Consider the following 13,998-nt stretch of genomic DNA (forward strand, 5'->3'; position numbering starts at 1 on the left):
TTTGGAACATTGCTGTGAGGATCTGATTGCATTTAGCCTTAATGTGGTTGGGTGATTAGTTCTGTCACTCCAGCTCATCCCAAAGGTACTGGAGGGAGCTCCAACACTCAAGAGAGCGCAGCCTAGTGCTAAGGGGCATTTTACCCTTCTAGCCCACGCTCGTCATTGGGCATAGTGATCCTAGGCTCACGTGAGGCTTCTCCAGAGGGTCCCATTCAGATGGCAGAGCATTTTCATGGAGATTATTATAGATTAAGCTCTATGTGCACCTTAAAGTAGCTGAATATAGTATAAAGGGGTGTCTGGATACTTTTGGACACGTTATGTATACTGACTAGGTTTGTTCAAGCTGTGCCAGGCAAGAATTGACCGCCATTACCGCCATTCCTGTCAGGCTTAATTATGAAATGTGCACAGTGACAACAGTATCCCGAGGGGGGGTTTATTGGCGTAATGTGTGGCGGCCCACCAAACTGACACTGTGATTACTGCCTGTAGATTTCCACACACACTGCAATCCATGTCTTTTGACGATTGTTTCCGCAGATACTGGGACGATTTCCATTCATGCGCCTCCACGGCTATTGCGGACTGCCAGGAAGGAGCGGTGGACCTCTGGGAAAAGCTCAAAGTGCAGTCCAGGAGTCTGAACTACAAGGGGAGCCTGTTCGAACTGTGCTCAGGAGATAACGGAGCACCCAGACTGGGTTTGACTTGGAACCTGGAAGTGACGATTTTGTCCATCACTGTCTCCAAGATGGTGGCGTGGCTCACTTTTTGAATGACACCACCTTCACCTTTGACCAAATGGAGCAACCTTTACTGGACCTTTAACGATCTTCATCCACAAAGGAAACTTCACATCACTCAATTTGTAGGTGCACAGATGGAGATTCTGTAACAGATGATGAACGCTTTGAAGGAAACCCAAAAGCCCTGGCATCGGACACTAAGTAAGACTCTTGATCTGGAACTGGACCATATTTAGGTCTCATAGCCTCGTTTGTAATTACAGCAAGACTTTCCGAACATTTTGGACAGGTATCCTGCTATTTTTCGGCAAGTGAAAACTGCTGGGTTGGTCTGTGGTATTTAAGAAGGCTGTCATTAGTATTATTAGGATTGCCCAATCATTTTCTAGTCCCCCCTCAAATTAATCTCAGGAAGAATTGTGTAACCTTATTTCTGGATGCCAGACGTCTTACCTCACGCTGACCTCCCTGTATTTCCAGCCCAGATCCTGACGTTTCACTTGTGTAAATAGTCTTCTATTAAAATATTCGCACTATAAGTCATGCCCAGAAGCTCAATATGTTACAGTAGCTTAGCTGCTGTGTTTAAATGAGAGACGTTAGCAACAAATCACATATTTAAAGCTAAGCCTGGGCTGATCTGTGATAGATTTCAGTGTTAAAAGCATGATTTAAAGACAAAATTCATTTCCCACAAGTCCTTACCTCAAATTTAGCTCAACAAGTTTAGGTATCTTTAACTCTGCACTGGAGCTACAAGGCTAATGCAAACAAAGCTAAGTAAAGGAATGAAATACACAATGTAGTGAGGTGCAATGTAATAAGCACAAGGTTACGAAATTACCACAACGTTAAACATTAGCATCTTGCGGTTTGTATAATGCTAACCTTACAACTAGAGGCTGCCATTATTTCTTAGCGTTATTAACCACGTGGTTAGCATCGTGCCAGCCACAACCCTTTTGCACTAGGGTGTGTTAACTAATCTTCATAATCAGATGATTCTTATAGGCTCATGTGGTTTCAGTAACAGTATTATGTTAAAATGGGCAAAAGTACTTTAGTCCACTAGCAGTTAGTCCCCTAACAACGGCTGTTCTCAATTTTGGCCACTTCCGCATATTGCACGTTTCCGGCCTAAATGCAAAAGCCAAAATCACAACGTTGTTGTCGATGTTTTTTTTTTATTTTACCCCGAATTTCTCCCCAATTTGGACCACCAATTACCCAACCTGTACGTACTCCCCCCGCCATCGCCCCCGACACTGTTGAGGGCGAAAACCAACACACACATGCACAGTCAAGCGACTAATTTCACTGGGCAGCCAACATCACCGGGCTGCCCGGCTCCTATGCACCAGCCTGCAGACGCCAGCCAGTGATAGCCAGCACCACAGATCAGGGATGTGGGGAGAGAGCGTCATCTACCCACCCTGGAGATAGTAAGGCCAATTGTGCTCACTCTGGGCCTCGGCTGCCGATGGCTAGCAGCATGACCGGGATTTGAACCAGCGATCCTCTGATCATAGTGATGGCGCCTTAGTCCACTGGAGCACAGGGTCCACAGGGCCCTCTAGTCTATATTTTTAACCTGTACTTTTGCCCATTTTTGTACATAAGAGAGTCATACGGTATCAGAAACCACATATGGAATGCATGCTAAACTTCTGAACAGACATAGATGATCTTTACAGTAAATAATCATTTCTCATATTTCTCTAAATATGTAACCTATTAGACATTTACATATATGGCCTTTAGCTGACGCTCTTATCCAGAGCAACTTACAAGGTTACCTGTATTACAGAGGTGGGCCAGTGTAGTGTTAGGAGTCTTGCCCAAAGACTGGTGATTGGTGTAGCGCAGCATAGTCCCCCAGACCGGGAATTGAACCCCAGTCTCCCACATGGTGTGGTAGCTCAGTGGTAATGCAGTGGCTCAGTGGCAGGTAGTGGTGTTATCTGTTGTGCCACACCAACCTATTAGACCTGTGGCTATAAACTTCCAGTACTATCCAAATAAGCCTGGTCGCTTTAATGCAAAACAGCTTATTATTGGAAACAGAAGAAGGCCTTCGGTTGTACTTCAGTACATGGTATTTGAGGGACAGTGCCGATACACTCCTTTCACAAATGCTACCCCTGGTTCTCCACGTGTCTGAGATTATTTTTAGGGTGGAGTAATACAGCAGCAAAGCCTCCAGCCTCTACAACTGCTGGAGAGGGCCATTCACTCGTGCATCTGTCCGAATCACATTACGCACTGTTAACAAACGCACGAGCACGAGCGCTCGCTTAATTAGGGGCAGAGGCAGGAGTAAAGCTTTAGCAGCAGAGGCAACGCTGTGGAGGCAGCACAGATGTTTTGTGTCCTGTAGACTGGGCTCCTGGCTGGGTTAATAACACGTGCTCTGCTGTGGGTCCAAAGTGGTCCCTGAACGAGCTGCTCCGAGCGGCAGGAACACATCTGTCTTCCTCTTGTGCCTCATTATGGTGATGGTATAGGTGGGGGGAAGCGCAGCAAGATATCTGTGCTTCTGAAAAGATGACCTTGTTCTCTTCCCGTAAGTCGAGATTAGCCAAGCTTGTGCTTGGTACGATGATTAAGGGAGTACGATGAACTTAAGGGAGCCCTCTGGGGCGACGTCCCTCCCACACCTTCAAATGAAGGAGTTCAATCTGGAGCACGGCATTCCTGGCATGTATGAAACCAGTCTAGATCTAGGTTTAGGGTATAGATAATAACGATGTATGAATTTATATGTTTATGAGTTTTAAAATATGTGATTGTGAGGTTGTGGAGAAAGCAGTACATACGGTTTTATGAAAATAAATAAGTAAATATAAAATGTAAATGTAGACTTTTTGGGCAAATTGTCCCAACAAACACATCACATCATGGTCCCTGTCAGTATATTAGCGAAATATAATGCAATATATTATTATGTTTGATTTTCATTAAAATGACAGAAAGAAAGTTAACTAACAGGCTAGCATTAGCATTACATGCTAAATTTGTATGTCTGTTTTACAGTACATGAAAGTTACATCCACATTTGATCTGGTTTTATAATATCAATAAATTTACACAATTATGCAGTAAATATATCCACAATAACTTCATAATTAATAAACAGAATTAGCTTATTATTTTGTTTTATTATTTATTATATTGTAATTTGCCTTTTTTTTTTTTTTTTTAGATATTGTTACACAGAGGATTCATCATTAAGGCATTAATTGGGCCCTCAACTTTTGAAATCTAATATTTCTACACTTGTACTTGAATGAATTTGAGATATAAATGACATAAATGATACATTCTGTCAAATTCAAGGTTGTGAAAACGTCTCTCCAAAAATTACAGGAGCAGAGAAAAGCCTTGATAGTTTTTAACAGAATTCAATGTAAGCATTTCTATTGGTCCACCCTATGTGGACAAAAGTATTGGGACACACCTCTTAATCCTTGAGTCCGGGTGATTGATTCAGTCCCATTTCAGCCACAGGTATATAAAATTGAGCCCCATAGCCCTGCAGTCTGCCTTTCTTACACACATCAGGGAAAGAACGGGAGGTTCTGAAGAGCTCACTGAACTCCAGCGTGGTTCTGTATGTAATAGGAGACACTGCTGCACCAACAACAGCAAGTCAGCTGGTGAAATTTCCTTCCTCTTAGATCTTCCACTGTACATCAGCTGTGAGTGGTGTTATTATTGAACAGTGGAAGAGTTTAGGAGGAACAGCTCACAGAGAGCAGCTCAGCCACCGAGTGTCTGTCAGACCACGTAAGGTTACAGAGCGGGGTCAGAGCACAGTGCAGAAAAGCCTCCAACTGACTCAATAACTGCAGCAGAGCTCCAGCTCCAGATTAATAATGCCTATGGGATTAGAATGGGATGCCATAAAAGCTGTAGGTGTCCCTAACTGCACATGCTGCATACTGCCTGCCGTCGCTGCCACCACCATACTTGACCACGGATGATAGGGTCTTGGTTTTGGTTCGAGCTTGGACTAAGATACAAATTGACTGATGTAACTAATACAATAAAGCTGTGTGGCACCTCCCCCTATCCCCGTATCAGCTTCAGATATCTTGTTTGTGCCAGAGGTTCACATGCAATCAGCGTAATTATACAACATTGGAAGGCAGAGGACATCTCAGTGCCTGCAGTCCTGTCTGTGTAGAAGTGGCAGAGCATCACAGCGGAGACAGCGCTTCTCCAGAAAGACACAGGTCTTCAATAATTCAGCGAGGGCTGACTGCAAACAGCATCCCCAACACAATAATCCACTCAGTCTGACACGGGCTCTGGCGGAGTGCTGCACAGTGGACAGGGCTTCGCTCTGACATCTTTCCTGCAGGCTGTTACAGAGCCCAGATGAGGAGTTTAAGCTGTGGGTGTCTGTTGTCGTTTCTGCCATGTAGTGAAGCAGATATAAACAGAGGGGGCATAAACTTTAGGCCCTCTTACCTCCCCTAGTACATCCTACAGCAACCATCTGACAATCATCCTTCTCCTACATGAACATACAGGACAATCCCATTTCACCTAATATGTTAAAGGGTATTTTCTATCATTTCTACAGGCAGCTAAACAATCCCAGAGCACAATGCTACCACCACCATGCTTAACAGTTGGTAGAGGGTACCTAGTGAGGTAGTGATCCTGTTTTCTGGGATTGGGGCTCATTCAGACATTTTTTTTAATAACTTGGTACCAATTTGGTATGACAATTAACCCACCCATTCGTAACACCCCCTAGCACTAGCAATGCTCCCGACACTAGGTGGCACTATGGACTTCTCCAATACATGCAAAGCCAGCCCACACACACCACCTCTTTTCAAACTGCCGCCGATGCATCATTGCCATGCTCGGAGGAAAGCACCAGGTGCCCAGCTCCGGCACACCAGCTAACAGAAGAGCACCATCTACCCACCTGGAGAGAGCCAAGCCAAATTGTGCTCTCTCGGACTCCAACTGCTGAAGGCAAAGCTAAATGGCTCAGGATTCGAACTTTTCAGCTCCACCACGTTCCATAGAGCAGTAGCAGTGTTTCAGCCCGAAGTGGGAATGAAACACTGTCTGTGTACCATCAGCATGATTCTGCAGCTGTTATTTTAAGGTGAACCCGCTCCAGAAAGTTGCTTTAACAAGCTATACTGTGCCGTACCACATACCACACCACTGAGTTTATAGCATGAGAAATTTGTAAAGCGATTTTCAAAGCAGAGGAAGTTTTTGAATCTCTGAATGCAGAAGGAATGAATGCGGAGGAGCTGCCTCAAAGCTTCTGTCACTGGGAGCAAGGACGCCACACAATGAGCGCCCATTCACTCCTGGCAGAGGAAGGAATGCGAAAGTGTCATCGCACCGAGACATCAGTGAACTTGGAAGCTGTGTTTTTAATTTAAAGGCCTGTGTACCAGTTTAAGAGCGTTGCAGAATAAAACATCAGACATTTCCATTATTCTGCTTCTGCTTTGCAGAGCGTATGTGGGGCCTTGGCCTGTCTGTACCGTGACTCTACCATTCATCCCTTAGATGGGTGCGATTCGAGTGGTTATGACAGAATTAACTACTTTATGCCGTCCAGAGGCTTGTGGACTTTCAGCAGAAAGGGTTTCATTTAGTACCACAACAGGTTCGGCTGCAGAGCCCTTTGGCTTGATAATAATGATAATAAATAATGATGATAATAATTGATGCAACATAGAGAACAATAGAACTGACCATCAGAACCTTGTAGAGGCAACTGTAGTATAGTGACAAGGGCATGACAAATGCCATTTAAATGGTTCTTTGGGTTGTCATGGCCATCGCCTACAAGCTCCACCCACAAATACCTTCTTTCCTAGTTACTGTCGTCAATATAGACTAGCCAGAGATGGAGACTCGAGTCATTTGCTAGGTCTTGAGTGGCATGTTGATTGACAATTGGCCCAAATTTGATTTGACTCAGCATTAATTGACTTGGCCTGACTCTGTCTCGCCCTGGACTGACTCGTGACTTGACCTGGACTTGGCCGTAACTGACTCATGACTTGCCCTGGACTTACCTCTTACCTCTGCTCCTCCTGATGGTCCAAATTACGCTCAACCTTTGCTTGGCAAGGGTGGGTCTGGTCTTAGGTCCCATCAGCTCGAAGCCTCCCAGAACTCCAGCCCAAATTCCTCAAATTCCCCTTCCTTGCCTCAGCCAAGTAAGCATGGCCGCATTTAACCCAACTGGTCATTTCCTTCCACTGAAATGAGTCGAAATGATTGAATAAACTATGGAATTATGGAAAGCGACGGGCCCAGCTCCACCGCACCAGCTAACAGACGCCTTTGCCGACCAACATCGCTTAAGAGCGCCGTCTACCCACCTGGAGAGAGCACGGGCAATTGTGCCCTAATACTAGGCATTCTCATACTCAGATATCTCATTATTATGACTTATCATCTATCTTCACTATGAGATATAAGAGTGACCAGTCATAATAACCTACTATTGTACACTTATAACTTCAGTGCTTAATAATTACGAGGTGCTCCAAATCTCCAAATAATGACTCAATATTATAATAGTGTAATATTCTATAATTATTATGAAATATTAAGCTTTGATTTGATGGAAACAGGCTTCTATGATGAGCCGCACAAACACGTCTGTTCCTCTCCGTTTACATGTTTCTGCTGTCTGAGCTGTCTGTCTCTCTGTGCCGGTGAATAATGCAGGAGCTGCGGGTGGGGGAAGCGGGGAGCTGAGGTGGTCACTGTGAGAAGCCCTGGAGTTGTGAGCAGCTGAACAGGGGATAAATAATACACACTCCTGACCTATCTGAGGGGAAGATCCTCTTCGACTGCACTATACCTCTGCTCTAGTGTTTGGATTTGAATAGTTAAAGTTATGAATCATTATAGTGCTAATAGTTAAAGCAGCAGTATGCGAAAATTGGCATTTCATGCTCGTGGGCTCCCCCTGCAGCCGGGAAGTGTAAGTTGTGCTTTGAGCCACCACTAAAGAACATGCTTTTCACATGCTTTTCTGGACAAGCTGAGAGATGAAGAAGCAGGGGGACTGAAGCGGTATTGTATTGTATTGTATTATATTGTATCATTGCTGTTCTGTTATTCTACAGAATATGCAGTGGTTCTGTTGACCTGGTTAGCACCATAGCTAAATGCTAATACAACTATAACCTTTTTGATTAAAAATGACCCCAATTGGAACTGATCAGCCAAGACATCTTCAGGATCTTCTGTATCAAAATTACAGAAGCTTGCCACTTTAACACTGAACTGGAGCTACGAGGCTAATGTACTTTGTACTGGCCTCACTGGTTAAACCCCTCCATACAATCCCAGAATCCTGAAGTGATGTTTAATGTGTTTAAGTTGTACAGCTGGTGTGAAACAAGATTTTCCTGGAAATACAAAAAAATCTTACAAGAATAACAAGAAAATATCCCTGATCCCTGCAGAGAGTCTTCCTAAAACCATCACTATTACCATACATAACTAATCATGCTAATCATACAGAATTCTTTATAAAAATTATATTAATATTAATATGTTAATCTAATCTTCCTTCCTAACAAGACTAACATTAATCTCTGGTGTCAGGGGTTACATTTAAGTCATTTTGCAAAATTTTGGCCTCACTTAATTTATTATTTATTATTATTACTGTGTATCCATTAATTGTCATATTTCATCTTTTTTTACTGTTATTTGTTTTGCGATTCGGCCAGAAGGGAACGTGTTTATCTTTTTGAGTCTTGGCGTTTCCTCCTGATCTGAGAGCACTCAGGGCATTTCTATTGCTAACATGAGGTTCTACTGGCCAAACATAAGGCAGAAAGTGTAAGTTCATCATAACTAACAATGAGGTAGTAAAGACCCATCATCCACAGTTTACTTTTTTAAAAAAAGGCTGGCTGATAAGGAATGCAGCAGATTCAAGTTATGGAGTCCCATGTGCTTTGCTATGACTACTTCCTGTTTGCTTAACTTCTGGGCTTTCCCCTGTTCTCCCAGTAGGGGGAGTTAAGCTGACAACAAATCCAATGGCAGAGCCAGAACATATCTAACAAGTAATGTAAGCGTTACCCTTCTAACTAGCACACACTTGCTTCTGACTGGGTCATCGGTAAAAGAGTTCAGACCTTTCAAATGTACCCTCTCATGAGAATCCACTCTTCTCTCTACCAGTAAATGTTCCCCATGTCACTGGCTGCAACACAAGTCCCGAGCATGACTGATCCACCCCCATGCTTAACAGTTGGAGAGGTGTTCTTTTCATGAATGACCACATAACAGTATGATACACTCTTCTCTAAAACTATAACGGTATAAAAACAGTAGTAGCAGTCTGAATCCTTTCGGTCGCTTGAATTTAGTTGGACTGTGTGATTTTTTTTGAGGCAGTTAGCATGATGCTAGTTAGTGGGGTATGGCTAAAGTAAAGCAATGCAAAACTACACAAGTGAATGTCAGACACATGTCTTGGCTCGAGATGGCTTAACTAGAGCACTGGATTGGATGTGATAGGAAATTATTAATAATTATTATAAATAATTAAGCCGATTCTCAGTCTATTCCGGAACAGCACACACTGACACTGTGGTGGGATATTTCTAGCTGTATGTTTTATCCTTTGGGGAAGTGTTTGAGTAGATCGAGCATAATAGTGTACTTTTTAGATGCTCATCCTAAGTGAAGAGTTTATTTTAAAGCACTTTATTCTTTATTCATTTAAATGTTTGATAGAGATAAAGATTGTTGTAAACATACATCTCTTTTAATCCCTTCTTGGTTTCACAGTTTGATGGTTGCCATTAAGGTCCCATATGCTGCAGTGGGCCATGAGGCGCCCCCCTGGGATGCCCTGTTCTCCCCAACGGCACACCACATACACACACAGCACCAATCTGGCCATGAAGCCGTTATTGGACTGCTGAACTGACCAAAAGGCAGAAACACTCCTCTTCTTCTTCTAGTGGGGAAGTGGTGGTTAGAGCGGTTGGAGCTCCGGGCTACTGATGACAGGGTTGTGGGCTTGATACCCAGGCTCGGCAAGCTGCCACTGTTAGGCCCTTGAGCAAGACCCTTCACCCTTTCTGCTCCCTGGGCGCTGGAGTTGGCTGCCCACCACTCTGGGTGTATGTGTGTGTGTGCTTACTGCCCCTAGTTCACTAGTGTGTGTGTGTGTGTGTGTGTGTGTGTGTGTGTGTGTGTTTGCTACAGCAGATGGGTAAAATGCAGAGGACATATTGCTCTGTATAAAGTACAGTGACAAATATTTTTTACCCTTTGTTTGTCTTCTTCTTATTATTATTATTAATAATATTCTTCTTCCTCTTGTCCTGTTCCTTCTTTTTCTTTTTTGTTTCTGTACCTCTCTGAAACAGTCTGTCCACAACTCTCCAATGGCAGTGATGATCACCAACCTAGTGCAACCCAGACTGGTTAAAAAAACAAAAGGACTCAGTCTGTTCTGGAATGCAATCTACTGCCACCTGGTGACCATACAGCACATTACAGTCCCCATTAAAGATGCAAACAGTGTGGAAACAATCACCACAGTTTCTACCACACTCTAAAAAATAAAGAAGCTACAAATGGTTCTTTGAGTGATGTCATAGCAGAACCACTTTTGGTTCTATAAAGAACCATGTTTGTCATAGAGATGTTTGAGTGTGAAGAACCTTCAATATTCCCCAAAACCCTTTTCTTTCATTTTCTTCTTTATCAATTTAAATCTCAAATACAAAAATGCTTTGTTTTGGAATCAAGTGGTTCTTCTATGGCATCGCTCAAAGAACCTTTAGTAGCACCTTTATTTTTTAGGGTGTAACTGATGCCTTCTGGGCCAGAAGGCCTCACCTGCATGCCCTTTACACACCTCCTGATAAGACTGAAAACTAAGAGGGGGGGGCATGGTGGCACAGTAGGCAGTTCATGTGTCATACAGCTCCAAAGGGCCTGGGGTTGTGGTTTCATTCCCCGCTCTGTTTGCTGTCTATGTGGAGTGCACACATGGCCAAATTGGCCCCTGTGCATGACTGCATGCTGGTGTGCGTTACCCACGGGGGTACAGGGGGAGTGCCTGGCCTGTGCACAATTCTGCCGAGCTGAACCGCCCTCCTGTCTGGGTGGACTAAAACCATCACTATTGCCATACATAACTAATCATGCTAATCATACAGAATTCTTTATAAAATTCATATTAATATGGCAATGTTAATCTAATCTTCCTTCCTAACGAGATTAACATTAATCTCTGGTGTCAGGGGTTACATTTCAGTCATTTTATGAAATTTTGGCCTCACTTAAATTTTCTGGATTATTACTGTGTATCCATCTCAATTCCATCATCTATTACTGAGGCTCCTCTCAAAGTTCCTTCCTCCTGATCTGAGAGAGTTTATTCCAGTTAATTCAGAGCTTTTCTATTGGTCCATTCATCCAGAATTATTGTCACAGTATACAGAGCAGTTACAGGGTTCAAACCATGGGAAAAACTGAAGATGGACACAAATGGAGATACATGGTTTCCTCAAACAGCAGCGATATTCAGATTGCTTGTGTATAAGACTGTATTCCAGACTTCTTTGACTGGACATCTGTTCAATATATATATCTGTCATGTACTGTAATACTCTTTATAAAAACTCTTTATAAGGACACAGTGGTGCAGCACGTAGTGCATACCTTGAACAAACTTAAATCTTTGTACTTAATAATAATAATAATAATAATAATATTTTTTGTACATATACTTCATACATTCATATAATTATGATGCCTGTACTGTTACAAATACAGTTTAAAAATAATGATGAATAGAACTGTACAAGTTCCACTTCATTTGGATAGGATGCTGTTGCCTCCTGTAGGTTATCTACGAAAGGTTTGAACTGTTAGCTCACGATCTGGAGAAACTCACTGATCTAAATGATTCTCAACAGTTTGTAAGGCTAGGATTAGGACCAAGGACCATGTACTCCAAACGTACTACTGAAGTAAAGTGTTTGTCAGTCTAGAAATGCCCAAACTGTTGTATATGAAGGATATGATCATAAACGTGTTAAAAAAAGTGAAAAATGAAATTTTTTGTTGTATTTTATTAATTGAAATCAATAATCGTTATCCTGTGATGAACTGGTGCTCTGTCCAGGAGGTATTCCTGCCTTGCACGCCAATGATTCTGGGTAGGCTCTGGACCCACCTGAACAGAAAGAAGATGGATGGTTAAGAAGAAGAAGAAGATGGAATTTTTGTATTTCAAAAGAGGTGATCAGAACACATAAAAAATGTATATATATATATATATATATAGAGAGAGAGAGAGTATATACATAAGAATAAAGTTTTTAAATGTATAAATGTAAAGATGTATACATTAAAGATATATTTTATTAAATATATATAATAATATTAAATAATTAAAATATATTATAATATAAATTATATATTATAATAATGTTTTTTTCTGTAATTATGGTGGATAATGGCAAATTACTCATCATATAGCACTAATATTTATAGTTAGAGTAAAATTACATACACTGATCAGCTATTATATCAACCACCTGTCTAATATTGAGTAGATTCCCCTTGTGCTGCCCCTACAGATCTGACCATTCGAGGCCTCTAAAGGCATCTTGTGGTATCTGGCACTCCAAGGATCACATTAATGAACCTGCCACTTAGGAGATGCTCTGACCCAGTTGGTCATCTAGCCTTCACAGTGTGGTTCTTGTCAAACTGGCTCAGATCCTTATGGGTAAGCCTGACCATTTTTCCTGCTTTTAACACATCACCTTATAGCAAAATGAGATAAAACCTCTGGGTACTATAACCTCTGGGTAAAATAATAATAATAATAAAAAACTAAACACCGTCCCATGCCATTTCTGTGAATATATGTGTATATATAATATGTGTCTCAGTTCAACCACATGTTCTGTAACCCCAACTATATGACCCATAACCCTCCCGCTGGACTAAACCATCCTAGTAACACAAATGGACATAAAAACAGTACCTCTACGGATTACACACATAAAGACATCACTAGTACAGTCATCAGCTCTTAATCGATTTCACTGATGTCAAAAGTGAGGAGCCTTAGTTTTAGCTAGCTTGATCTTAGCCAGCTTAAATGTTTCTCTTTCCCTGCAGGTACTCTGTCTGTAAACATTCCCGTCCCAACTCCTTTTAATGATCTCTTCCAACCCTCTTCCATGCCATCATTCCTGTAATGAAACAGGTACCTTCAAAATTAAAGTCCTTTCAAGCACGACTGTCTTTGTGTCCTTTAAAAAGTCTGTAGCAGCCAGACTTCCAGGTGATGTATCACACTAGCTTATACCATCACACTCACAAACAGGAGTAAGAAGTAATCTACTGAAAGTTCTTTCATGAAGAAATAAGGCTTTTAACATCTTTATTTGTATCCAGTATCGGTATCAGTATTGATATAGACAATAAACAAACAAAAAACAAAAACCAAATAAAAGAGTACATGTGTCTAGTAGAACATAGAACACCCTCCTTTCATTAAAACATGATAAATATATTCATTTTAATAAAACTCTTTTGTAGGTTTCAAATGAGACAGAACAGAATATCTGCCATAACATGGTCGTGACAACGTTATGTAATTTCAAGATAAAGTTAAAAGTTAATAATGTGGACTTCTTTATAGGATAGTTTATGTTTTTAATCTTCATATTGAAGGTATGAGATATACATAGAGCCACATGGTTAGAAAAATTAATGATTAATACTGAATATATAAAATGAAATGTGAGAATACTGAATGAAAACTAACTATACTGAATAAAATCTATCTCTATATATACATATATAAATTATATAATAATAATAACAATAATAATAATAATAATAATAATAATAAAAATTGTGCATCGAGAGGTTACGTTGTACCCAGTGAACTCCTTGATCACGTGCAAGGAGAGGGTTGATTAGCACACATTAGAGCGACATTTTGTCTCTGCAGCTTTTCAGCTATGTTTTCTCTTGTTTAGCAAACTAGAAATAATTTAAAACAACATAAGTTACATTTAGAAGCCTTAAGAGCTTGTCCGATTGCGAAGCTAAAAGCTAGGCTAAAAGAGGAACAAAGCAAGGAACGAATGAACTAATTTTAAACTGCTGGGCAGGAAAACCACGTTGTTACATACAATACGCTACAGGTAAGTAATTTTAAACTGCTGGGCAGGAAAACCAC

General features: G+C 41.4%; 1 protein-coding gene across 1 annotated transcript in view; it reads left to right on the forward strand.

Annotated features, from left to right (window-relative positions):
• The window catches only part of nrn1b (neuritin 1b), a 3,201-nt gene extending 2,420 nt beyond the window's left edge, over window positions 1–781 (forward strand). The window contains exon 3 of the mRNA XM_072669147.1: window positions 547–781. Coding sequence (XP_072525248.1) covers window positions 547–781 — 235 coding nt within the window. The remainder of the gene's footprint in view (window positions 1–546) is intronic.
• Window positions 782–13,998: the final 13,217 nt, after the last annotated feature.

Source organism: Salminus brasiliensis, chromosome 23 (genome assembly GCF_030463535.1).
Source record: "Salminus brasiliensis chromosome 23, fSalBra1.hap2, whole genome shotgun sequence".
Classification (NCBI taxonomy): domain Eukaryota; kingdom Metazoa; phylum Chordata; class Actinopteri; order Characiformes; family Bryconidae; genus Salminus; species Salminus brasiliensis.